The sequence below is a fragment of the Ciconia boyciana genome, chromosome 20 (genome assembly GCF_034638445.1).
Source record: "Ciconia boyciana chromosome 20, ASM3463844v1, whole genome shotgun sequence".
Lineage (NCBI taxonomy): Eukaryota > Metazoa > Chordata > Aves > Ciconiiformes > Ciconiidae > Ciconia > Ciconia boyciana.
The window spans coordinates 3,353,026-3,379,291 of NC_132953.1; the positions used below are offsets into that span (position 1 = coordinate 3,353,026).

A 26,266-nucleotide genomic window follows, 5' to 3' on the forward strand; every position below is an offset into this window, starting at 1 on the left:
CCACTCCTTGGGGTCGGGAATGACTATTATCCCATCTGGCTTGAGCAGTTTTAGTGACATTCTCTGCTTGTAAGGTCTGAAAACCACCTTCCAATTACTCCGTCCCAGTTCCAGGGATGCCCATGGCCATCTAGGAAACTGGGCCCATGAAGGCAGCCCGAGAGGTATTTTCTTGGGAGAGTCTTTCAAGATCTGCTTAGGGCTGTTTAATTACAGCTGGGTCAGAAAAAGCCTTAAAGATTTCTCCAAGGAGTACTTCAGAGAGGGAGGGCTTTTACGATGACTGCACTTGTGACAGGAACAATAAAACACCTCACCAGCAGCCTGAAACTATAATGACGCTGCTGCCAACCATACAGTCCATCTTGAAAGAAAGACTTCTCCCATTTTCATGATGGAGAAGACTTGGGAAGAAGAAAACAGATCCAGGTACTGATGGGAACAAAATTCTCCATGTCCTGGACCGCAGCTGGAGACTGATTTTTGGAGCCCCACTCCAAGAGCGCTGCCTGCAGCTGGTTGCTCCAGAGGTGGCTGTTTTAATGGGCTCCAGGGGGTGGCCATGAGCTCCTCCTGGTTTGGATCGGTGGGGACAACCCCACCTCAACACACGCCTCCCTACCACCGCACAGCCCTCGTGCCACGCAAGCCCTGCCGGGGCCAAGGGTGCCACATGTCGCCGTCCTCCAAGAAAGGAAGGGCGGCCATGGGGAGACGGCGGCTTGGCTCATCCCAAACCCCAACACGAAGACACGGCTGCCACCACTGGGCTCTCCAGCCTCGCTGCCTCCCCGAAGGCAGGGGAGCAGCGGTGTGCTGCTGGGAGGGGAAACCCAAAAGCCACAGAGACTGTTTGTCCAGAGGTGTTTCCTAGTGTTTTCGGATTCCTTATTCCCCTTTAAAGGAAGAGATGGTATTGGTAAAGCCCCTTCCGTGTCCCCTCTCATGCCCCGCTCCCAGCCACCCTCCACAGCGCCCACACCATCCTTTCGGACATGGATCACCCTTACCTATTGAGCTGAGGAGAAGCTTGTCTCGACAACACTGCCCAGATAGCTGAGATTAATCAAAAACAAAGCAGTTATCAACACCCGCAAGGAGCCGAGCTCCGCAACACATCAGCACGTCAACAACTCCAAAGGAAAAGGAGGGAAAGAAACCAAACTGAAACACAAACGAAACGAGGCTGGAGAAGAAAGGGGGAAAGAAACAGAAGAGAAAGGAAAAGAAGAAAAAAAAAACAATAATCAACAAAGCGAATGGATACACTGCGTAAAAGCACGGACAACGGTGCTGCTCTAACACGGATCTCTCCTGGAGCTGGGTTCTCCTCGGGGTGGCCTGGCTAGGACACGTAGACCTACGTCTACCTGCTTAATTGCATCGCTCTGTAGCTGTGTTTTCCAGAGGCACACAAAAGTCGTTTCAGGCTCAATCAGCTCCTCTCCCTCCCCATCCTCTCCCCTGAGCCCTCCTTCCTTCCCCCTGCGCACCCCAACCGTGCCGTGCTGGAGGGGTTTTCTAAGGCCATAACGCTTCCAGGTACCAGAGGGCGGGAGTGAAATGCGGAGGGCACTGCGGGGTGAATCGCTGCCTCCCCCCTCCCCAAAACACTTCTCCGTACGCCTCCGACCGCACCGGCTCCGCGGGGCTGGGTGCCCCGGCCCCCCGACTCTTCTCTGCCGCAAGCCGGAGGCGGGGGGGTGTTCAACCCCGCCAGACAATAAGCCGAAATGAAGCGAGACGAAAGGATGGGACGAAAGCACGGCTACGGGGTCTAAGGTGCTGTGAAAGACGGAGGGAAAGAGGAGAAATACAGAGAGAGAGAGAGAGAGAGAGAGACGCTTTTTGCCTGGAGCAACCCTGGTACCTGGAAAACCAGCCGCTACTGTCTAGTGCAGCCACATCCCTCTTTAGGGCAGGATCTGAGCGTGCCGGCAGCCTCCCGATCTCCGCTGGGGTTAGTTTATTTTTATTTTTCCTCCTCTCCTGACATGCTGCTGGTGTGGCTAAGTCCTTGATCTCTCCCTGCCCGCGTCCTGGGGCTGCAGCATCCCTTTTGCAGGTGGGGCGGTGACCGTGATAGCTGTTTCTGTCATGCATTAAAGCTCTCTAGACTCCGCGGGAAGGAAGAGGAGGAAGACAGAGGCGCGGCGGTGGCGGCCCTAACGTTCGAAGAAAGCCAAGAGCCAGCAGCTAGAAGAGGAAACAACTGCCAGTGACACCAGGACACTTACCTACGCAAGCCAGGTCTTTGCACGCCTGGTAGACGGCCCATAGCCCAAGGCATGGCACTCCTGGGTTCCCAAGGGAGCGGCCGGCGAGGAGGCAAGCATGCCGCCGGCACCGGGAAGGTCGCCTGCCTAAAACCCAGCTCTCTCTGGCAGCGGCCATGCAACCCGCACCCGCGGCACCAGCCTCTTCCTAGCAAAGCCCGGAGGATGCCGTCTCCAAAAGGGATGCTGCAGCGCGCCCAGAGAGACCCTACGAGTTGGGATGGCGATGGCGGGGAGGGAGTCAGAGGGAGCAGGTGAGGCAGGGTGGGGGAAGCCGGGAGGGGGCCGGGGGGCACCATGGGGCTCACGCACTTACCCCGTGGTGGCTACCGTGGTGGATGTCGGCTCCGGTTGGAGAATCTCCTCGCCAGCCCTCCTCGGGGAGGGGATGTCTCCAAAAACATCCATGGTGTCCATGGGCAGGGAGGAGCCCTGGGAGCCGGAGTAGCCGGTGGCCAGGGAGGCGAAGGCGGCGGTAGGTCGGTAGCTGGGGCTGCCTCCCCGGCTGCTCGGCGCGGGGGATCCCGTCGATGGCGTGGACTTGCGGGAGAAGCTGACCGCCGCGGGGGGCTGCAGGGTGATCTCCGACACCTCCGCCTGCTGGATGAGGCCCGGCCGGGGCCGGGCGCGGGCAGTCAGCTCCGGGGAGCTGTTGCGGGAGCTGAGGGGGCTTTGGGTCAGAGGAGAAAGCCTCGAAGGTTGTAGCACCACCTGATGTAAACTGGGCTCAGCCCTCCTGACCTGCCGAGGGCTGGGCCGAGGTCGGGGTTGGGGCTCATACCACCTGGTGTCCAGGCTGAATGTGCTTGTGCCGCTGGGGCCGACGGGCTCGGACGGTTCGTGGTAAGGCAACACGGGTATGCCCATACCTTGGCTGGTATGTCTTAGCTGCCCTTGACATCCCATGGGTTGCATAGGTTTGTCCTGCCACTTGGTGGTGGTGGGCACGGCGGACTGGCCCCTGCCGGGTGACTTGCCGGTCCAGCTCTTTGGTGCCTCCAGGGGCAGGATGCCCGGGTAGGACGCGGGGACCACCTGGAGGGAGGAGGGGGGTGGCCCCCGAGGAAGGCAGCCGGTGGGCTGGGCACCCTCGGCCGCTTCGCAGGGCTGGAGCTGGTGGGGGAACGGCGCGGGGGCCGGCTCCAGGCCGCTGAAGGGGAACTCGGCCCTGCCCCAGGGCTCGGGGGACCGGCCCCCCGTGGGGGTCTGGGCCAGGGGCAGCGTGCTGTTGGAGGCGTTCTCCCCGTTCTCCTCGGGGATGGTGGGGTGTCCGAAGGGCCCCTCGGGGGGCAGCGGCGGGGAGGACATGACCGAGCTCAGCGGGCTGACTTCTGGCATGTAGAAGGGCGGCGGGTCCACCTCCCCGGGGCTGCTGCTGCTGAGGTAACCGTAAAACTGGTGGTGGAAAGCCCGGGGGGCTGGCGGGCGGGCCTGGCCGGTGGCCTGCAGGGCGCCGGGACCCTCCAGCGCCCGGTGGAACCGGGGGCTGTATGCTGGTGGCTGAAGGTAGGACTCCTGGCTGGAGGAGAGAGGGGTGAGCTGGGCTTTCAGGGCGGTGACAGAGGCGGGGACGACGGGGTCGTCGTTCTCCTCGTCCGACTGCCTGAACTCAGGGTACATGTCCGTCTCCTCCACGAAGGGGAAGCCCTCGATCCGCCGCGTCTTCAGGGAGGGCTCCATCTCCGCTGGGTCCATGACGAAGCGGCCGTCCGGCCCGCGGCTGATGAGCTCGATGGGGGTGGTGGCCTCTGCTTCGGCCTCCGCCTTGGAGACGCTGTACTTCTTGCTGCTGATGGCTCGCTTGGTCTTCTTGTAAAGAGAGAGCTCTTTCTCCTTGGTGGGGCTCAGCATCCGCTTGGCCTGCGGGCCCTGGTCGTCAGAGGACTCCGAGGGGGGACGAAGCGTGCGGATGCTCTCGGGACTCACCTTGCCGGAAGACAACCTGGACCACAGAGGAGAAAAACCGAGAGAGGGGACGGTCACCCGGAGGGGAAACGAGGGCTTCTCGCCCAGAAGAACCGCCAGCTGTATCTGGAAAACAAAGCGCTACCTGATCTCAAAAGAGGAACCGCTGGGAGAAATCTGGGGGGCTAACCAGGACGGCAGAGCCTTGCCCGGCCACGGCGCAGGCCAGAGGACCAGCAGCAGCACGCATCATCCCCACTCCTCAGAAGCGGAGCTCGGCACGCTTGGCATTCCCCCCCGGGCAGGCAGCTCATGCCAACGCCTTGCAACAAGCTCCACAGCCCCAACGGGACAAAAGACAAGATCCAGAGCTCACTTCCGACTCCTTCAAAAGTCTCCTACATTCGACTGAGCTTTATCCACACCCGGGAAAGTCCCCGAGAAGAGGGATGTCAGGCAAACATCCTGTCCCGCAGAACACAGCATCTCACTTGGAGATGCTGACAGATCATTCCCAACCAACTTCTCCTCTGCTGTCAACACTCAAATTTAAGGCTGAGCACCTCAAAAGGCAGAAAGCATCAGAATAGTTCACTCATCCCTATCCAGAAAGTCTCAGACAAACAGGATTGCAGGGCAAAAGGTAGCAGATCCAACAGAGACAGTGCAGGCACAGTTATTTCAGTGCAGTGGATGAAGCAAAAAAAGCACTATTAAGATCCACCAGCACCGGGACATTTTGCAATGGTCCAGGAGCCAAAGCATGAGGCAGCCACATCTCAGACTCCTGTGCTCCCATCGGGAAGATGCTCCCGCTAATTAGCAGCTATACATTCTTTCAATGGGCTCTGCAAGGAGCTGTGGCTAGTGCAGCACCACGATCCACCACCTTTGGGCACATGTGGAAAGAGGCTTCAGAGAGGCACTCTTCATGGGAAAAGAAAAGATACACGTGTAAGATTCTCCAAATTTCCCAAGAAAAACCAGAGCCAACAGAGAATGACTCAAAAACTACATGAGCTTGCACAAAGGACTCCATACGCATCAAGCTAGCCCTTCTCCTAAGGAGCCCTTTCAAGCTGGGTGTGTAATTGAGTTCCACCAGTCAACTCCAGCTTTGGTCAATGTCCACAGATCCAACAGGGTCATCTCTCAGCTTAAAGTTTGCTGCATTTGTCCCTGCTGCTTTCTGCTCCAAAGCCCATTTGTCTCTCGTGAACCATTGTGTTCCCACCAGTTCAGGGAACACCCAAAACAACTCGTCAGAAGCAACCAAACAAGGTCAAGCATTTCCATTTCAGCCTTGCAACAACTGTAGGAAGGAGGCACCTTGAAGACCCACAGCCTGGTGCCGCATCTACGTCAGATACTTACGGGGACTCCAAACTCTTCCTGCAGTGGGTTATCGAGAGAGGAGGGTCTGGAAGAGAATAAAAAGGGGAAAGAAGAGAGAACGCTAAGGAGGCGCAACACGACAGAGACAAGACAAACTCAACATCAAGACAACAAAAGACACTCAACAAGAGGCCAAGGTTTCATTGCTCCAGTGCTTTAATGGTTGCTGACAACAAACAGCTCCCGTCACAGGGTCCTGCCCGTCCTGCTGCCGCAGTCTCGCAGGCTAGAGGAGAAGGAGCCGATTCCCCTGCCCTCTCCAGCTCCCCAGCCGCCCTTCTCCCTACCGGCTGCTCCTGCATGGCGGCTGCAGTCCCAGCTTTCGGGAAGCAGAGCGGCAGGGTCTCCTTTGCAGGGGTCTTCTCTAGCCTAGTGCGGCCGTCGGGCACTGCCCGCTCCAGGTTGGGCAGAGCTGGGCAGGAAGCAGCTGGAGAGCCCAGCTCCGGGGGGACCTCGAGGAGGTGAGCGGTCCCCCCATCTCTGGCCCAGAGGACACCCCAGCCCTAAGCCCCCGGCTCTAGGAGTTATCACCACGCGAGAGCGCTCCCTCGGAAATCCCAGGCTAGTTTCTCTGTCGCCTCTTCACCCACCCTGCCTCTCCCGCTCCCGACCACGGGCGCTTTCAGGCACAGCCGAGGGATGAAGTCAGGGCTTCACCTGAGGACGCGCACGGACGGAAGAAGAGACAGACAGGGAAGAAGGTTACCACCACAACACAACCAGGGAGGAGAAATGAGGAGGAGGCGGGAGGGAGGAAGGAAGCACACCGGGGACGGGCTCACCTTTCTTGCGCTTGAGCTTGCGTTTGCGTTGCTTGTTGACAAAGCAGGCGGCGAGTGTGCTGAAGAGGATGGCAGCAGCCAGGAAGCAGATGGTGGCAACGATGCCAGCCAGCACTGGGCGGGCTAGACCCTCGTCCGTCAGGTCAGGCTGAGGGAATACATCTGGGGGAAAAACACAACGATTAGGTGTTATGCACACACCCCTGCCTGCTGCCTTCCCCGGGGACCTACCACAGCATGAAGGCAACTGGTCCCAGGAATGATAACCCCTAAGTAAAGACCCTGCTTCCAACCCAGCCCACGCGCGGGGAGAGCAGTCAGCGCTGCTGCAGGCCACTGCCAAGGGATTTAGCGACCTCTTTGTCTAGCCTTTTTGTCCAATCCTTGTCCAAACCTTTTATCTAATCCTTTTTGGCTGAGGGACCCCAGGGAAGAAGCTTCCACGCCATACAAATACACATTTATGTACAAGCACACACAGCTGCACCAAACCTGCAGTCATCTCCTGGCCCAATAAGCCACTGCAGCACAGGTTGTAGCAGCATCAGGTATTTTCCCCTGTGCATCAGTGCAACGTACTTCAGCTCTCCAATGAAAACTGGGCTCCGAACCCTCATCACACCCCTCCACTAACCACAAGCGCATCCAAGCCACCAGCAGACCTCAGCTGCGGCCATCTGCGGACGCAAACCCCGCGCACCCCGGCGCTCCTGCCGTGCACTCACACGCAGGGTCGGCGCGCGTTTGCCTGCTGGGAGCGCCAGCTTTCAGCCTGGGAGGGCGGCTGCCTGGGGCCGGGGCACACGCACACCCTGCGGGCATTGCCAAACCCCATCAGAAAAATGGTTTGAGAGGAGCGAGGGCAGGCAAGCAGGCAGGCTGCAGCAGGCAGGCTCTCCGCACCGCGCCGGCACCACTTGGGGGCAGAGAGAGACCGCTGCATTCCTGCGTGCAGCAGAGCTGGGTGGCTCCTCAGCTTTTCCACCAGAGCCATAAAAGCAGGGTTCGTCGCATCCCCACCTCCTCCTGCTACCCTTGCCTTCCCCATCACAACCAGGTGTCCTCGCCTGTCCCTTGCTCAAGGAGCATCCTCTGAGCTGGACTGGGGTGCAGGGTACATGCATGAGCTGCAGCATGCTGCAGTCTCCTATTGCAAAGCTTTTTTTCCCCCTGGACTCTGCACTGCAGTGCTACGTTTCCCTCTCTGCACCTTTCATTCCCATTTCCAGGCTGCGCAGTGCCCGGTTGGAGCTTTGTTCCCCAGACACCCCGCAGAGCCGAGGTGTGCTGCCACTCTGCACCAGCGGACGCCCGATAACGCTGCGCTCCACAGGAAGGACTAAATGGGGCGGTTTGTCCTCGCCTGCTCCAAGTGCCGCTGGTCCGTTTGCATCGGGAGGTGGCACGGGGCCAGCAGCGTGCCCAGGACGCTGATCATAACCGTATGCCCATCAGCCCAGCTCACAGCCTGAGTGTCTCAGGCAAAAGCACAAAACCAGCCATCGCTGTTGTAAGCAAGTACTGGTGCGTGACCTGAGCGCGAGCTCAGGTACCTGCGGAAGCAGAGATGCTCCCACAGTTGGGGGTAGAAGAAGCAGCCACCCCTTACCTGTACTGGACACGCCAGCAACGTTGCTGGGTTCGCTGATGAGATCCTGCATGACCGCCAGGACCCGGAACTCGTACCAGGTGTCCTGAAACACCAAGCACATCCGTCAGGTCCCCCACCGCAGCCTCCAACCTTGCCCAGCTCCTTGAAGACCCCAGCACGGGGACCGAGCCATGCCAAAAGCTTCCCCAGAGCTTCAGCAGACAGTAAAACACCAGAGGTATGGTGTGGGCGGCCCCTGCCTACCTGGGACAAGTCCTTGGCAAAAAACTCGTTCTCGGTCCCTGGGATGCCATCGTCCAAGATCTCCCACCTCTCCGCGACGCGGAACTCCATGATGTAGCGGTCAATGGGGAAGCTGTGGTTAGCGGGAGGAAGCCACGACAAGAGGACGCCTTGCTGTGTCCGGTTGGCTGTTAGGCACCTCGGTGGGGTAACCAACACCAGAGGCTCTGGAGTTGTTACAGGGAATGCTGGAGACAGAGCAGATGGGACAGAGACACCTCTGAGATGGGAAGTGCAGAAGATGGTCTCCCACGTGTGCCCCATCGGCGGCCGACAGACCACCGCGGCAGTGGCAGTTCCCACCTTCTGGGAGTTCAGGGCACGTCTCTGGCGTGTCCTCTCTTATCTCAGACACACAAAAGTGGTTTTCCAAAAAGCAGGGGACTAACGATGCAGTGACTCCAAGAAAAGGAGCACAGCATTAGCAAACCTCCTGCTTTCTCCCACCTCTGCCTGAGACAGCCCCAAGGCAGGTACCAGAGCGAGGCCCTTTGTGTTAGCTCCCGCTCTGAACTGCAAGTAAGTGTTTTTGTGCTCTGTTAATACCTCCTGACCCCAGCTGAACTTAAGGAAGATCTGAAAGGTGACTGGTACAGTACAGTTCTTCCACACTATCTCTTAGGACAAGCTTTCAGGAGCCTCATGCAGCCAGCAAAGTCTACAAGCTTCATCCAGGACCCTCCATGAACTGTTTTCTATGCAACTGGAAACTACTGCTGCTGATCACCATCTCCATCCCCAGCAGATAGGACACATGAACCAAGACAAAGGGTCACTTCTCCCCACGGGCCTCCTGAATCCCTTCCCCCTCCTCCCCTTGTGCCCACGGAGGACCTACCTAGAGTGTTCACAGTGACCACCTCACTGAAGGAGCTGGTACCCAGCTTGTTTTGAGCCAAGACACTGAACTGGTACGCAGTCTCCGGTTCCAAGGTATCCACCAGTAGCCAACTGGAACCAGCTGGCACAGGGAGAGACAGCCAGTCATGAGGGCCAAACTGGGCTCTCTTCATCCTGCCAAGAGAGAAGGGAGCATCCTCAGGGAAGGTGCCTTCGACAGGCAGCATTAACTTCTCGAGCGACAATGGAGCTTTCCCGAGCAATGGTTTGGTTTGACAGCAGCGATGTGTATGAACGTGGGGCAGCCACTCGCCATCCAAGAGCTGGCTAGGGGACGGCGCACACGAGGACTGCCAGACACAGGGCACCGTCCCGTTGTGCCACGCCAGCATCCCCTGGCTCATACGGACACTGCCACCAGCCCTCCCCTCCGCCGTGCACCACCTGCACCCTCTGAGCAGGGTCAGGGCCAAAAGCAGTGCCAACAGCCCCGCTCTAAGGTTATCTCCATCAGATTCTCATGGGCAAAAGTGGAAGCTGGCTCACTTTTATTCTGGTGAGTGCTGCAAAGGGGACAGCTGGAGCAGGAGATGGGCCCTGTTCCCATTTATACCTCTACAGCTCCTGAGCCAGAGCCAAGTTTTGCCTTAGCTGTAGCCCTGTGCATGCAATCCCACAAGAGACATTTAACTAAATCACCATTTTTGCCATATTTGCACAAGCCAGGGGCTGCCAGCACAGCCCAGGGCGTAACTCCGTGTTTGGCAGTGCAGCAGAGGCACTTGCGGAGAGCATAGGACACAGCCTTTCTGCTGGGGCCTAACTCACAAACCCAAGGCAAAAAAGGCTCCCAGAGCTGTCCCAGTACGACCCCAGCACACATGAGCATGCAGCCACCTCCACAAGCTGTAACCCCGCCAGGAAGCGCCACGGTAAAGGAGCCCCATGTCCCGAAGCAGTGTCACCGCGCTGCAATGACATTGCAAGTATCGGTGCTCATGTTAGAGAGATGCTCTAGAGAGTCCCAGCCCTTGGCTGCAGGTTTTGGTGGTGTCCACAGAGGATTTGTGAAGGATTACTGGAGATGGTCTATTCTGCATAGGTAAGTGGGCATAACTGTAGCCACCGGCATACAGCCAGGTAAATCCACCGAGTAGGAAGTAAAAGATGGAGCAAAGACAAATAATGCCGCCGTAAAGGGAGCAAAAGGTGAGGCAGGAGAAGCAGCAGCAAGCTATGGAAACAAGCAAGTCGGTGGAGAGCCATGCACGACTCCACCGAACCAAGCAGCTGCGGGCAGGAAAGCCTCTGTATCGCCGCAGCTCCGGCTGGGACTACAGCTCCCAGGATCCCCCATCGCCGCAGCAGCGGCGTGGGAGCAGCCCGTGGCCCCAGGCGGGTTTCCCTGCAGCATTTAACCCCACCGCCTTCACAGCCCTTCTCCCCCAGTGCTGCTGCGGGCAGGGACGCAACGGCAAGGGGCTGAGGGTGGGGAGAGCGGAGGGTAAATGCAGCACTAATCGCCCCCGGGGACGGGAGACCAGCCTTGCCGAGGGAGAGCACGTGTGCAGGCGGGATGCTGTGGTGGCCCTGGCTGTCCCTGGGGAGCGGGGTTTGCATTTCCAGCATCAACAACCGCAGAGGCGGGAGGAGAGCACGAACAAGGCGAAGCCGTGTTTTGCTTGAGCATCCCATAGCCACAGCAGGGAGGAAAACGCACGTATGACCAGCTCTCCAGACGGCACTAGATGACCCAGCACCGTCCCAGATCCTTGGTCCCAGGGAGCAGCACAGCCCCAGGGCTCACACCCTACAGTCAAGGCAAGATGGGTCTCTGCCTCCCTAGGTATCTATCCCAGGTCCCCACAGCACCCTGTGAATTCCCTAAGGCAAGCTTGGTGCAAACGCCCTTCCCTGCTGCTGGCTGCTCTCCCCGGTGCGGGGTCTGGAAGAGCCTTGAGGAGGCAGGAACCCGGCAGCAGGTTGCGGAGCAAGAGCAGCAGCAGCTGCCACCTCCCTCCAAGGTGAGCCACGTCTCTAGAGCAGAGAGGTTTAACCACTCCTTCCCAAGGACGTTTTCATCAGAGCAAGGTCTGCACCGCTCTGCTCCCTCCCTCGTTTTTCCCCTCTGCTCGCTCCATTCCTTCTTCTTTCCATCTCCTGACAGACTGTCCAGCCCCACCCCACGAGCGTCCAGCCCCAGGCTGGAGCAGAGCAGAAATCATTACAGGCAGCGTCTACCCTATCTCCAATCTATCAGCAGTCCCCATCGGGGCAAATTAAGGCAAGGAAGGAAATAGAGAGCAAGAAGAAAGGTTCAAGAACAACAGCCCCAGAACTGGGACAGGAAGGTGCCGTCCCCTCCACATTTGCCAGGATGGCTCTTCAGAAGAGGAAGACATGAGCAAGTGCAGAGCCCAAAGAAAATCCCGACCTCGCTGCAGCTATGTTTTGCCCTCCCTCACCCCAGGGGAAAGCCGGCAGCACCGAGCCCGGCCCCACTGCTGCAAGGCAGGATGCACCCGCTGGCTTTGGGTACGGGGTAGCGCAGGCTGGCCCAGGAGCGACGGGAGCAGAGCCCCACGAAGCTCAGACCCAGCCAGCATCTCACAGCGGCTGGTCATGAACTCAGCCAGGATTTAACCACCTCCAGGGAGCCGCAGAGCGAGGAGAGATCATTTCTGCTTAGTCACAGCTCTTCCAGGACGCACTCTATAAAGGTTGCATTTTCCATCCTCTCCCTAGCTGTTAGGCTTCATAAACAGTTTATCTTGAAATTAGATGCCAGAGGCAGAGTTACGTGAATGCAAAGCATCTCCCTTGCACCATAAGCAGCACAAAACCTGCTGGGGCAGACGGAGGTACTGTCTAGCACAGACGGGAGAGGAAACACGGGAACTACATGATCCCACAGCCACCCATCTCTCCAAGGCACCGAACGGGAGCTCAGCCCTGCAACGCCCATGGGCACCGAGCCGGGCACGCTGCCCTCACCACCCTCCTCCCCCCAGCTGCTCGAAGCTCGGGTCGGCTAGGAAGGAAAAGAAGCAGAGAGCAAAGCATGCCGGGATGACTCACAGAGGGCCGTACCAAACTGAGAAAGTCTGCTCGTATCCACCGTCGTAGCCGGGCTCCCAGGAGACATTGGCTGAGGTCATGGCGACCACAACGTGCACGCTGGTCGGGGCGTGAGGGCTTGTGCCTGTGGAGAGAGACGGAGAGGCTGAAGGGAAGCGAGAGCACGCGCTGGCTGGCCAAGGCAAGGGGGCTGGAAGGGGTCTGCTCCCAGCTGCGATTCGAGGGGACTCCTCTTGCACCAAGCAAAGGCCACCTGGAATTTCTGCTAGAAATAGCAGCAAGGACAGCTGTGTCCACAGGTGGCCAAAATAACAGAGCAGAAAAAGGCAGCAGCACTGGTAAATAAGATTTAAAGGAGACACCGCTTTTCACGAGAAGCATCCCCATCTTCTGCCTTGCCAACTGCACCCTACCCAGGGACCCACCACCCGCCGTCCCCGAGGACCCGTCCCCTGCCCTGCCGTACCTACAACGGTAAGGTGGGTGCTGGCAGTAATGCTTGCGACGACATTGGTGGCGACGCACTCCCACTCGCCATGGTCGTCCTTGCCGAGGGAGCGGATCTGCAGGGTGCCGCCGGGCAGCGTGTTGTGCTTGCTCCTGCTGGGCTTCCCTACCTTGGGCAAGGAGCGGGGGGAGCCGGGCAAAGAGAGAAAAAACACGACTCAGAAGCGGGTTGCGGGACAGGGTGAGGCAGCAGCGGGGTCACTAAGCTACCTGCACGGCCCAGGGGACACCGCCGGCCACTGGCAAGGGATCTGGTCTCTCCAGTCGTGGCAAGGCAGCCGGTTCCCCCGTTTTCGAGAGGACCTGGCGGGGCAACGCAAGAGGCATGCATCAGAGAGGCTGATGCTCAGCACTCACACACAAGCGGAAAACCCCACAGCACTCACATGGACACCGAGCCCCGTGCCAGGGCTCAACCTTCAGCATCCAAAGCTGAAACTGCTGCGAGGAAGGTGCACCGGCCGCCCCAGCAAACACCCACCCAGGCTGGGGCAGGCACCGCCTGCCCCAGGAGATGCCCAAACTGCCCCTCGGCCTCAGCCAGCTGCAGAGGAGAGGCAGGACCCTTCACGTCAGAGGTTTGGGCAGCAAGGACCCCACGGGGACGCGGGAGGATGGCGCGCGTGGAGGTGACCGGGAGCTCTCAAGCCGAGAGGAAAGATGGATCTTGTAACAACTCATGTCTATGCCCATCAGCCAAAGTTGTGCAAATCCCACGTTGTCCTGAGTCCTCTTCAGCTGTTCTTCACGCGGGGGTCTCTGCCGATCGACACCGGGACCCACGCAGGTTCGATGCCACGCAGGATGAGCAGAGGAGCAGAGAGGCACGTGGGGTTAGCAGTGCCAAGTCCAAGTCTTCGGGAGTCCTTCAAGAGACTGGTCAGCGCTGGTGGGCTGACGGGGAGCGAGGGAGCTTGCTTCTGCCGCTGGGAAACTGAGCCCAGCCCAAGCCAGCCCCAACTGGAGTCAGGGGGATAAGCCCAGAGTCACGACATGAGGAGGACCGCCAGAAGGCACAAGAGGGGTTGAAAAGAAACCTGAATAAGAAGGAGGGGGGGGGGATAAGATGGAGAAAAAGACTAAACAGACAACAAATTTTAGGTAGGTCACTTGCAATCTGTGCAAGTCATGGTCCTCCTCGTGCTGGTAAAAGGATCTCAAAGAGATCCAGCATCTCACACTGCAAGGACCGAGGACAGTGCCCACTGGGCGACGCAGGGACCCTGCTCGCTCTCAGGAGCCTTCAGAAGGGGACGGGAGGCTTGGAGAGAAGATCCTGACAGGGGGGCAAAGAGCCCAGGAGTCCCCTGCACAGTGGCTTTCCTATGGGAGCAGTGAAGTTGGGAAGCGAAGGGAAGGCTGGAGGAGGACTGCAAAGCCCTGGTCGCTCCCAGGCTGTGCCACCACACCGGATCCTACCCTGCTGTACAGAAAGGGACATCCTGAAATCATTATGTCCAGTTCAGCATCATTAAAACCAGCTTCTTCCCAGGGTCTTCGAAGTCACGGGGCAGCAAAGCAGCCGCTGACCGGTCCAGCCCCTCGCCAAAACACAGCCAAGAGACCCCCAGACACGCTCCGGTGGCACGTCCCCTCCCACCACGGGAGGTCCATGCCGCAAGAACAGCATCGCCGGGGCTGCCGCACCCTGCCTGCGACCACCTTGCAGGCAGGCAAGGAGGAGGGTGTCCTGCGGGCAGCACCGGCGAGGAAGAGGAGGAGGGCCGGGGCAGCACTCAGCTTTGCAGGTGCTGCCGTGACAGTTTCACGGGATTAAGGTACTCGGTGGTCACAAGCCAGGCTTCCCCCACCCACCTGCGGGACAGGACGGCAGTGGCTCAGCCCAAAGCGAAGCAGCTGTACCTGCAGTTTGTTCTTACCGGGACAGAGTGTGGCTTCTCTGTCTGCAATATTCACCAAAAGCCAAAGGCACTGCAGATTTGTCTGGCAGGCCGGGTACCTTTCTCCAGGCGATGATGGGAAAGGGGTCTCCGGCAGCAGCGCAAGGAATCAACAGCTCCCTCCCTGCCTCCTGTCTGTACTCCCAGCCTGGTAGCACCGTGAAATAGGGGGGGTCCTGTAGCCAAGGGAAAAGGCAAGGAGCATCAACCCCCACCGTGCGCGAGCAGCTCCCCGCAACAAAAACCAGCCCTTTTCCAAAACAAATTAATCACCGGTTTGGGTAAGGTTGAGGCATTGCAAGGAAAGCCGTGGCAGAGAGCATGCGCTAAGGAGGCTCTATGGTACACCAAATTAACAGCTGGAGGGAAGTTTTCTCCCAAAAGCTGCTGCACTAGGGCATCTTGGTTAAGTTTTAAGGAGGTAAACAGGAAAAAAACCACCCACTTCACATCAGACATCAACCTGATTTCGACCCTGCAGCCGTCTTAGCGGATGCGTGTGTCTGATACACAGAGCGTTATCATGTGAACCTCAGCGAGACACCATGAATCACCACCATTCACAGGCACAGGACTTTTTGTTCAAGGAAGGAAGAAGCAGCAGCTCCCACCCCAGCCGCACCGAGAACCGCATCAGGAGCCCAGCGTGCCTCGGGCTCCGCACGCAGCAAGAGCACGCAGAGCATCTCTGGAGCTCAAATCATCCGTTTATTAAAATCCTCTGTGAACCCAAGCCCAGGTCAGCAAGGCTAAGCGTTTTGTTGGCAAAAAGGCCATCTCAGGGACACGTTTCCTCAAACTACCCTGGTCCAGCGCTACCAAAGCCTTATACTCATTGGAGAGGGGCTGTGGCCCAGCCTGTGCCGAAACCCGTGCCGTCGCTCTGGTGGGGTATTTCCAGCTGCACCAGGCAGGGTGCACTCAGGGCTTGCCTGTCCTGGTGGGAAGCAGACCTCCAGCCGCAGCATAGATGCACCTTCGTGCTCAAACCTCTGCGGTTCCCCCTCCAGGACGCTGGCAAGGGCCCACGTTTGCCGTTCTCAGCACAGGTAAGAGACAAGGCTCAGAGCAAGAGGCAATAGGTTTTTGCTAAGCCAAGTCATGTAGGTGGAAAAGTGGACAAGTTTGGGGGCACAGAGCCCTTCTTCAGGTCACTTCATAAAGAAGCGCTCAGAAAAAGCAATGTAAAACCTCAATTTCTGCACAGAATTAACCACCAAATAAGCAGCACGGGGAAAAAAAACCACCTCATCTTCCCCTGCAGTGCTGGGCTGAACAGGAAGGCAGAACGAGTGACAGGCATGTTGCAAAATCCATATTAAAAAAGCCTAACTACAGCGCAAGATGCCTCCGCAAAGCTCCCACACATTCACACCAACCGGCCTGGGACTCCAGCACCCCGCACAACCCCAGGAGCTCTTCTCGGCACAGGACCGGCCCACGGGAGGACGCAACCTGCGGCGCAAATCTGCCGGCTGCAGAGCAAGGATTTGAGCAGGCAAGTTACCTTCAGTACCAGTCGGGCAGGGGGAGACTGGCCCATCGTACCCAGGGCGTTATAAGGCACACAGGTGTAAGTGCCGAGAGCATCTTCGGTTGCCTCCTCTATCCGGATCGACCCGTCTTCCAGCAGGTTCCAGCCAGAATACTGCAGCGGTGAGAAAAAGGGAGCTGACTTATCCTACACCCACCACAGCTTATTATTTTCCCTTCCACCAAGCCCCCCACCTAAGCCCAGAGCGGCTCTCACGTCCCCAGGAGATGCCAAATTCAATTCCCAGCATCCGAGCCATCTCCTCAACTGCAGGGAGAGGAAACGTGGGCAAGGTCAGCCCCCATCCAAACTCAGCCCTCCCAGGAAGGGCTGCCCTGCTCTGTACGCGCCCAACGACACGCAGGTTTATCTTGCGGCTGCTCTCCTCCGTACGCACAGCCAGGCTTCTTCGAGTAGCCCAAAAGATTTAACATCAGAATCTATCACGCCCTAAGTAAAACTCATCCTGGTGGCACCAAGGAGACAACCCCACCCAAGGGGCTGAGGGCACCAAGGACCAGGCAGCCACAGCAGCAACAGGTTTAAACCAAATTAAAACTTTCGATCATTAATATTTAAGCAAAAAATTTAAAATACTGAGCGTTTTCTTTAAATATTTAATGTCTAATATCCTTGCTCAGACTATCAAACCATGATTATAGGAAGACGGAGACTTGTTAAAAGGGTCTTTTAACTATCAGTTGCCATTGGAAAAAAAAAAACAGGGCCATCAGGAGGTCACTTTAGAGGGCTGCAGGCATTAGGTCTGGGAGACGCAGACAGCACGTCTACGGGCGCCCTGGGCTCCACGCAAGAACCCGAATTAACTCTGCCCACAGCTGATAAGGAAAAGCAGCGTCATCCCACCCACAGGGCTGCTTCTCTCCTGACGTCGGGCTGGACCCGCAGGGTGCCCAGTGATGCTCACTGGCGTTTGCAGAGGACGTGAGGGTCCCAACCTCGCCGTGTCCCCACGCGTCGCTCCCTGGGGGCTTCGTTACCTTCTCGATTCGCAGGGGACGTCCGTCTTTGTTCCACTTGACCAGAGTGACTGGGGGCTCTGCCTCGACCGGGCAGCGGATGTATCCGTGTATCCCGATGGGAACATAGATGACGGGGGGCATGTTCACCACGCGGGCAGGATCTGGGAGAGCAGCACCACCACGTTAGTGTGGGGAAGGAGCCCATCTCTCTCCCACCACCTGGCTTCAGAGGATCTACATCGCTTTCATCATGAATTCCAAACCCAAACACCACCTTGGCTCCCACAGGCTGTTTTCTCCAGGCTTGCTACAGACAAATCCGCTGTAATACCTGGCATTTCTGGGAGGTTTACTCATGCCCAGGGTGTTCCTACCTGGGCTCATTAAAAGCTGCAGTTAAGAAGAAACATTAAATACACCTGCTCTCGCATCCACACCGACTTGCATCCTGCTGAAGGCCAAGCTGCTCCGTCACGCTCAGCCTGCGGGACACGTGCATGGTGTGGTGCACACCCAGCAAGCACCCGCCTGTCCTGCAGCCTGCGTTTGCACACCAGCAATGAAAACTATTTCAACTCCCGAGCCTTAAAACACACCAACTGCAGCAACCAAGACGGGAGAAGGGATCCGCGGCCGGGCTGCTGTGAGCCCTTTACCTCCTATCTGTTTGTATTCGCAGCCTGTGCCTCATCAAGGCTGGGTCGCTTGAGCATCAGCCACCTCCACCCTTTCCAACGGGATGCAAAAGCTTAAAATACGTACCTAACCCCCCCACGCTGCACCACCCACACAGCGAGGCGTCTCGCAATCCTCCCGTCTAGAATGTGTCATTAACAGTGCTTCTAAGAGCTTTTTAATTAAGTGCGAGTGGGTTGGAGAGAATCTAGGCTTTCTTTAATAAGAAGCTGTTTAAAAAAAAAAGTTACTTTTAATAAGAAGAGCGAGTATTTCTACAATCTCGTCTAGACACCGGCAGCACGAGGTTACGCGAAAATCCTGACGGGGCTCATACTGCGTTAAGGGATGAATGCATTTTTTTGGGGGTGCAGCATCCCTGCGCTGCTGATGCAAAAAAACGCAAAGCTGGAGGTAAAGGTCGGGTGTTTAGGAGGAAGGGATGGAGGACAGCAAACGCTACCAAGTTTGGGAGCTCTGCTCCTGCCCTGCCGAAACATGTAACCCCAACTGCTCCCCAAAACCGCACGCCCCCAGCAGTGGCACCGTAACCCAGATTGCCAAGCGCTGCAGATGGAGCGGGCTTTACCCCCCTCCGCTTGACTCCACCTCTTAGGAAATGTAATCAAGGGCTTCGGCGGCGTGGGAGAGGGTAATGGGATCGAGCCTTTCACTACTAGGTCACTGGCTGGGGGCCAGCCCAGCTCACTAATGACCAGAGCCATGTCCCCGTCCGACGGCTGCTTGGGTGCGCGGGAAGCCTCCCTCCGGAGGCACCAGCCCCCACAGAGATGAGAAGGTTTGCTCCGGAGGAAAGGGGTTCGCAGCACAAAAAGCCAAGCACACCCCCTTGCACCAAAGCCTCGCAGGGCCGTCTGAACGGCAGATTGTCCAAACGCTGTTTTTCCTGCCATTAGAGCTATTTTTAACAGCCATCAGCCTTGACGAGTGGTCCTGGATTAGCGGCAGGGCAGATTTAATGGCCTGAGGCTGCACGCTTTCCCAAGAGCCACCCAGCCGGGCACATCTAAGCCCTGAATCACGCCTCTGCCTGGGCACAGCACCAGTCACACCATCCCCCTGCCCCTCCATCCATCCCCACAGGGAGACGATCAGACCTACCAGCCCTTCTCAGAGTGGCTCCCCACCAGCATGGGGCTTCCAACCAACCAGCACTGGGTCTACGGGCAGCAGCTCTAAGGCAGCCTTCAAAACCCAAGTCGCAAGCCCAGTTTGCTCAAGCCTGTCTTTCATTATAAAACAAAACGGCTGCAGTCTTTTACAGCAGAGCAATATTGCAATTGCGAGCGGCAGCAATTGAGGCCATTACTGTCGAATGCCACAGGACGCCGGTGGCACACTACCCATTACCGCCCGAGGAGCCCAAGAGAACAAGCGTGGGAAGCAACGCTCCTGCTACAGCCCCTTCTCCTCCGCTTGTTTAGATCAGTTACCGCCTGAAAAATATGACACACAAAGCTACCGAGCTCACAGAAAAACTACGCTGCGGGAACAAGCCCCCATAATAAATATCAAAAAATACAAGCAGGTAGTTGAGATCGAGAGCCCTGATCTGGTGTTTCTCTGCCCGACACGACGCAGCCGATGAGGACAGCGTGCCGGCAGCAGTGGTGGGAAGATGCCCACCTAGTCAAAAAGCACTTCTACCGAAGGTGGACAGCGGTCCCAGCTGAGCGGTGCTACCCAGGATGCTCAGGCTATTTGCTTTCTTGCTGCCCACACCCTACAAGCACATAGGGGATGCTCTCAGCCTTTTGCTGAGGATGACTGCATGCTCATCCAAGGGCCGCTGTCACATCGACCCGAGCCTCCTAGTATCACACCAGGATGACAGAGCCTCTGGGGCTGCTTCAGAGCCGGGTATCATCAACCCCAGCCCCATCCCTCAGGATCGGGCCCCGCTGCCCACACTCACACTGCACCGTCAGGTAGGCAGAGGCTGATGGCGAGCGGCCCAGGCTGTTGCTGGGGATACAGGTGTATTTTCCAGCATCCTCTGGCTTGACGCGAAAAATGATCAGCGTCCCATCGATCAGGATCCGCACCCTCAACTTCAGGTCGCTGCGAGAGAAGAAGGGAGGAGGATCGCAGGGAGACCCGGGGGCAATGCCCACCCCGTCGGCGGCCCCAGCACGATTTGGGAGGAGGAGGAGGAGGAGACATGGCCCCACTAGCTGAAAACTCACTTCTTGAAGTAGACGTTCTCCTCCTCCCAGTACCACAGGTAGGTGAGGTTCCCGGGGTATGCCTCGGCCTGGCAGGTGAAGAGCGCATCCTGGGAGATGTTGACCGTGATGTTCTCCGGAGGGGAAACAATGAAGGGAGGTCCTGGAGGGGGGAAGAGAAAAGTGTCACCCCCACCAGTACAGGTGTCCCCACAAAGGTTGCTCAGGCTCAGCTCCATCACAGCATCGTTGGCTGGGAGCTGTGGGGGGGCTCTGGGGCAGAGCTGGCCCCGATCCCCTGGGATCGCAGGGCGCAGGGGCTGACCTCAAGGAGCACAGTGGCCCTGTTATTCCCTCATCTCTGCAGCTTTGGGGAGGGAGCCCCATGCCCGTGGCGCACGGCTCTGCTTCTCCCCGGGCACACGAGCTCGTGCCTCCCTTCATCCCGAGCGCAATTCCAGGACTGCATCGCCCACAGGAAAAAATCCAGGGGGAAAGCAGCAAACTGCCGGGAGCCGGCAGCGAGTGTCCGCAGCTTGCCAACGCGGCGAAAGCAGAGCAGAGGACACCCCGCGCTCCTCTCTCCACCGGTAGCTGTTGACCTAATTAAAGATTTATTTAATAAAAGAGGGAGCGAGGAGCGGGAGGCCTGCCATGCATCACCACCATCTGACAAGGCGCTTTGTGACAGCCTCAATCTTTTCCCTGCTTCCTGAACAAAAACGAGCCGCCATCGGAGCCCAGCTGTTCATCGGCACGGCCACCACGGTGCCCCAATTAAGTGGATTCCTCCATCCTACAAACGGGGTGCGGAGCCACGGGGCAGCCGGCACGATGCCGAGCCCGCAAGGCCGGCGGGTCGCTTCGGGGCAACACCGCAGCCCTACGGTCCACCGAGTTCCATCCACGGAGCCCCCTCCCAGTTCCCCAGCGGCCGAGGACAAGCCGGAGGGGCTCGGGTGGAAGATCTCACCTTGAACGAGCAGGCGCGTGGTGTGCACAGCCTCCCCCTGGATGCTGTACGCCCGGCAGGTGTAGGCACCCCTGTCCTCCCGGCTGACGGAGAGCACCGTAAGGCTCCCGTCGCTCACCTGGGGACGACAAGGGAAGACCCTGAAGCGTGGGGAGGGACCCCCGGGGGGGATGTGCCCCAGCCCCAGCTCAGCACCCTCCCTCCCTCCCCTCTTCCCATGACGGAGAGCTGCCGGCGCTTTTCGGGCCAGATGAGAAATGGGTTTCCCCGCTCTGCAAGACGTCGGATATTAATAAACCAACACACGCGTTTCTACTTGACGCCAAGGGGAAGGGAAAAAAAATAAAGTAATAAAATAAATAAATAACCCTCGCAAATGTATTCATCTCCTGCAGAAGTGACTGGCAGGCAGCAGACTCCAAACCGCTCCTGCCAAGCGCCCCGGCACCATCGGCGCTTCACAAGGAGCAGGATGCCGCGCCGGAGCATCCCCTGCTCCCAAGGGACCAGCTCCACCACGGGGGTAGGGTACAAGGGGGAGGCCCCGGCTCGGCCACCGTCATCCCCGTGGGGCCACCTCGCAGCTGCAAGAGGAGCAGCCCAACTCCTCCCCAGGGACACGGCTGAGGAAGGACGGGCGAGGGACCATCGCCCCCGGGGTAGCAGCTCCCCCATGCACGGGGAGCCCTGCTCCCAGCCAGGCTCCCCCCCCCCCCGCCTCATCCTTCTATTTCAATTAGTAACAAATGATTCCTAATTACTCTCATTAGTGCCTGCACTGATTCCAATGGCTGATTTACCAATTACAGCTCAGGGGGAAATCTCTGCCCAGGAGCCTCCAGGATGCAAAAAGGGTCCTGGGAGGGTGGCAAAGCCCTCCCTGCCCAAACCCTCCCCTGCCCCAACCCCGCTGCATCCATCCCTGCCCGGGGACACGGCGTCCCCAGGCTGCAGCCCCCACCCCATCTCTGGGACCTGGCACAGGAACTGGCCCCCAGGACGAGAGCCCCCAGGGAGCAGCAGGGAACGGGGCTGCCCGAAACACCCGGGGGGTCTCTAACCTGCACCCAAGGGCAGGCAGCGTCAGAGGCTGCCGCTCAGCAGAGACCGGGGGGAAGACGGGCATCTCGGCAAGAAGTGCTGAGAAAGCACGCCCGGCTCCAGGCACAGCAGAGCTGCCGCCACCGTGGTCCCGTCGATACCGTCCCCGCCGACCGGGAGCCCCCGCAGCAGCCCCTGCCAGCCCCCGCCACCCACCTACCTGGTACTTGCCGTTGGCACCCAAAAGGTCTCCCTCTCTCAGCCAGGTGACGATGGGCTTGGGGTTCCCGAACGCCATGCAGGTCAAGGTGACGCTGCTGCCTTCCTTCGCCTCTACGTACTGCGGCGGCGTCTCCGTGAAGGTGGGGGGAGCTGCGGGGCAGGGGAGACCACCGTGACCCCCCCGTTTCACCCGTGGCCGCCGTGGGTCTCGGGGGGCACGGGGACAGAGTGGGGGCTGCCACCTGCAAACAGGGGACACGCCGCACATGCCCATGGCGGGGCTGGGATCACCCCAAAGGCGAACAGGGCTGCAGGGACGGGGACAACAGCAGCTGTCACGGGGGCTGTCCCCAGGGACACCCGCCAAGGGCATCCCCTCCCTGCCACACCGCACCCCAGCCCCCTCCCCTCTGCTCCCCACCGGCTCCAGGGCACGGCACCACGTCCCCCCCGTTGCACATTAACTTGCTATTGTCAAAACATGGGAAAACACCGCAGTGCAGATCGAAAGGCTCCTTCCTGATTAAAGAGACTGGCAGGATTACAGCCCGCCCCTAATTACCAGCAGTTCTTAAAGCCCACTTTTGAGGAAGACAGGTTGGCAATTTAATCTGCTCGGGGGAAAAAAAAGAATTATATTTTGTTTCTCCCCAAATGATTTTTATTCTCCCCAAAGAAAATTAAGCATTATAATGCACTGGGGGAAAGCCACAGCCTTCCCCCTGAAAGCAATTCCTCAGGCTGGGAGGATTATGGTTATTATTTTGCTATTAAGCCCCTGCGTGCCCCGTGCTGCATAAAACCCAAAAAGCACCCCGTTTTGGAAAGGGGGTTGAGGCTGGGGCGGGACAGGGCACCTGGGGCCCCGCTGGCCACTTCCAGCCCCTCGGGCCAGCAGTTTGTAGGATCCGTGCACGTGGTGCAGATGAAGCAGGCACCATCCTCCTCCTCCTCCTCTCGCTTCCCTCGCTCCTTCCTTCCCGAGCCCTCCGAGCTCGTGAGCGGGCAGGAGGAGGGCAGCCTCGCCGGGAAGCGCGGCTGCATCCCACCCGCTTTGTGCGGGCAGGGGGAAAGGAGGCAGAAGGCAGGGTGGTGGGCAAGGACGGGGCTGGCGTGCTGCACGGCCCCGCTTGCAAAGCTCCCGCTCGCTAATTGGGCTCAATTAGGTGGCTCTGCTCGGTGTCACAGCCCAGCCATCCCCCTGAAAGGTTAAATTAATTGCTCAAGGTCAGGCAAGACCAGCAAGGAGCTGCCGGTGCCCACATCTCCTTTCCAGCCACCCCACTGCAGCAGGAGAGGCACAGCCCTGCTGCTGGGCTAAAAATAAAGACCTCGCCTGATGTGGAGAGCGACAATCTGCTAATTAGTTTAATATGCACCCTTAATAAAATGAAAAAGTAATTTGAGTAAATCTGAATTTCAAGAAAACAAAGATTTGATTTTCTGATCTGTTTGTTAAGAGGAGATTCGTTCCCAGCGCCGTTTCTTGATGTCTCTCCTTTAAACAAGCTCTGCATAATTACACTGTGAAATCCCTAATAAAAGTTTGTCCCTTTTTAAGTCACACCCCGGCTGGAGCAGTCAGCCTGGATGGCTTCAGGCTCGCTTGTCTGCAAGGCACAGATACCATCGAGGTCCAGCATCCGTCAGAGATCAAAGGGAAACCCGTCTCAGCACCGGCACCGCACGCAACCCCACGGCGATGCCGCAGCCCCCCGCCCGCCGCGCCCGGCTCACCGTTGACCGTGAGGTGGACCCAGCTGCCGTTGTGGAAGGTGTCGTACTGCTGGTCCAGCATGAGCACTTTGCACTCGTACCAGCCCTGGTCCTCGGAGCGGACCTGCTCAATGCGCAGGGAGGCTTTGTCGTGCAGGCTGGCCCGGCCTGTGGGGAGAACGCAGCCGTCGGCTCGGTGGCCCCCGACCCCACGCAATGGCCCCCCAGCACCAGACCAGCCCCCCCGGGAGCACTGCTGCAGGGGACACCCCGGTGCCGGCACCGAGTGGCTGCAGCAGCTTTGGGGCCGGGCAGAGCCCCACCGTCGCCAGTTTTGGGGCTGGTCGAGCCTCACGGCACGGTGCTGCTGGTTGCAGCCTGCCGGCAACACGCTCGCCCATCTGGGGAGGGCAGAGCAAGCTGCCGTGGCCAGGCAAGGTGCCTCGAGCGGCGTCTGCCCGCAGCGACACCGGCCTTCTGCTCCCAGCCGGGGCTGGCGACGGTACAGCCGGCGAGCAGGCACGCCCCAAAGCCCTTCCCCAGTCTGGAAGCCTCCCAAAAAGCAGGGTGGCTCTGGGCTGACCCTGTGTGCAGCCTGGGAAACCGGACTGGCAGCAAAGCAGCCCGAACCTCCACCCTGGCACGGGGGCCAGTGGACTCCGGCATCACTCAAGCATGAGCTGAGTTTGGCAGGGCTCAGCCCAGGCTCAGGTGCTGGCATCTTCCCTGCCGCAGCATTTCCCAGGCGGCAATTTGGGCAGAGGATGCCCTGCAGGGCCTGGAAGCAGGCTAAGACTCAGGGACGGTGGTCCCCAGGGAATGGCATATTAAAATAGGGCTGCCCTACCACACCAACCCCCTCGGGGCTGGTCCCCAGCTCAGAGACCCCACCAGAGGCCACCAGCCATGTGGGGCTGGTGGCACGTTGGCGAGTAGCCAACACGGGCTCCGCAGCTCCAGCCTGCCACCTCCGCCCGGCACGTAGCCCCGGCTCCATCGCCAGCGTCCCCCCAGCATCCCAGCGTCCCCTCCCAGGCTCACAGCTGCTCCGGGGCGCAGCGGCAGCAGCAGCAGCCGCCGCCACCACGCGTCACCCTGGGTTTCTCTGCCTCGCTTGCTCCCGTCCCACGCAGCCCAGCTGGCTTCCTAGCGCTGCTGCTTAATTAAAACCAACTGGGTGGAAAGCGAGCAACGAGAGGCAGAGCGCGCGCAGTTTCCGACAGAGGAGCGGAGCCGTGCATCCCTGGCTGCGCCGCAGTCGGGACCCGGCACGTCCCCCTCGTACCCCCATGCCCACCCGGACTCACCGGCATACTCCGGGTCGACATGGGGAGGGTAAAACCCAAACTTGATGAAGATGGGGATGGGGACGCCAAACTTGAACCACTCCACGACATAGGGAGGGGGCTGCCCCGTGAGCGGGTGGATCACGTCGCATCCCAGGATCACGCTCTCGCCAGCGCGAGCGGTCACGAACTCGGGCTCCTCCCTTGAGCCGAGGGCACCTGTGAGGGGGTGAAGGAAGAAACTGTGGCTGATCCTGCCGCCGGACCCCAGTGTCCACGTTAGCTGGAGGACCGGGACAGCCGGGAGAGCCACAGCAGAGACCATGCCTGTCCCCAGCTGCCTGGCTCCACTGAGGGCAGCCCCTGGGTCTCCCTTGCCCCAAAACCAAGGCAGGGGTCCCCAAGGCCTTCCACCCAGCTCCAAGGCCACCGCAAGCCACCACAGGACTCAGGACGGTGGCCACTGAGCACCCCAGGCTCCAGGATGGCTTCCCATCCCCTGCACTGGGGCAAGGGTGGTGCCCAGCAACCCCAGGGCAGTTTTAGGGACCCCCTGCTCTCAGCAGACAGGGTGCACGGAGCACACCCAGCACCGCTCCCTACCCAGCAGCACCGTCAGAGCTGCCCCACATCCCTGCACCAGGGAAAAAGCTGCTTTTGCAGCCCTGCTTGTGCCCCCGCATCCTCCGATGAGTGGGACCGAGCCTGCAGGGACCACCAACCCAGATCTCTGGCGTGTCAGCCCGGGGATCCAGCCTTCCCACAGGAGCCATCCCAGGGCAAGCCAAGCCCCCGGAGCAGCGACGCTCCAGCCAAGCCCACCCATCCTTGGGCGTCCCCAAGAGCCCCAGGCCTGAAATTAGGCTGCAACCTGCACGTCGAGTCTGGCACCCGGCTTCTCCTGCCTGGCCCCAGCTGGGGTAATTAAACAGGGCTTTGGTCTCAGCCTCAGAGGACGGCACTGCTCCACCCCGGCTGTGCCTCCCCGCTCAGCTGCAGCCTGTCGTCATCCTGCTCCCGCCATCAGCAGCAAAGCTGCATCCTCAGCACGGCTTTCAGAAAGGGAGAGGGA

At 59.1% G+C, this 26,266-nt stretch overlaps 1 protein-coding gene across 1 annotated transcript in view; it reads right to left on the bottom strand.

Annotated features, from left to right (window-relative positions):
* The window catches only part of IGSF9B (immunoglobulin superfamily member 9B), a 40,156-nt gene that overhangs the window by 6,755 nt on the left and 7,135 nt on the right, over window positions 1-26,266 (bottom strand). Inside the window, exons 3-20 of the mRNA XM_072884845.1 lie at window positions 25,216-25,413; window positions 23,930-24,076; window positions 22,191-22,342; window positions 20,930-21,047; window positions 19,978-20,119; window positions 19,707-19,852; window positions 17,114-17,256; window positions 16,086-16,226; window positions 14,638-14,754; window positions 12,888-12,980; window positions 12,637-12,787; window positions 12,183-12,294; window positions 9,091-9,266; window positions 8,214-8,440; window positions 7,968-8,052; window positions 6,359-6,520; window positions 5,556-5,601; window positions 2,593-4,218 (exon numbers count right to left, since the gene is read on the bottom strand). Coding sequence (XP_072740946.1) covers window positions 2,593-4,218; window positions 5,556-5,601; window positions 6,359-6,520; window positions 7,968-8,052; window positions 8,214-8,440; window positions 9,091-9,266; window positions 12,183-12,294; window positions 12,637-12,787; window positions 12,888-12,980; window positions 14,638-14,754; window positions 16,086-16,226; window positions 17,114-17,256; window positions 19,707-19,852; window positions 19,978-20,119; window positions 20,930-21,047; window positions 22,191-22,342; window positions 23,930-24,076; window positions 25,216-25,413 — 3,982 coding nt within the window. The remainder of the gene's footprint in view (window positions 1-2,592; window positions 4,219-5,555; window positions 5,602-6,358; window positions 6,521-7,967; window positions 8,053-8,213; window positions 8,441-9,090; window positions 9,267-12,182; window positions 12,295-12,636; window positions 12,788-12,887; window positions 12,981-14,637; window positions 14,755-16,085; window positions 16,227-17,113; window positions 17,257-19,706; window positions 19,853-19,977; window positions 20,120-20,929; window positions 21,048-22,190; window positions 22,343-23,929; window positions 24,077-25,215; window positions 25,414-26,266) is intronic.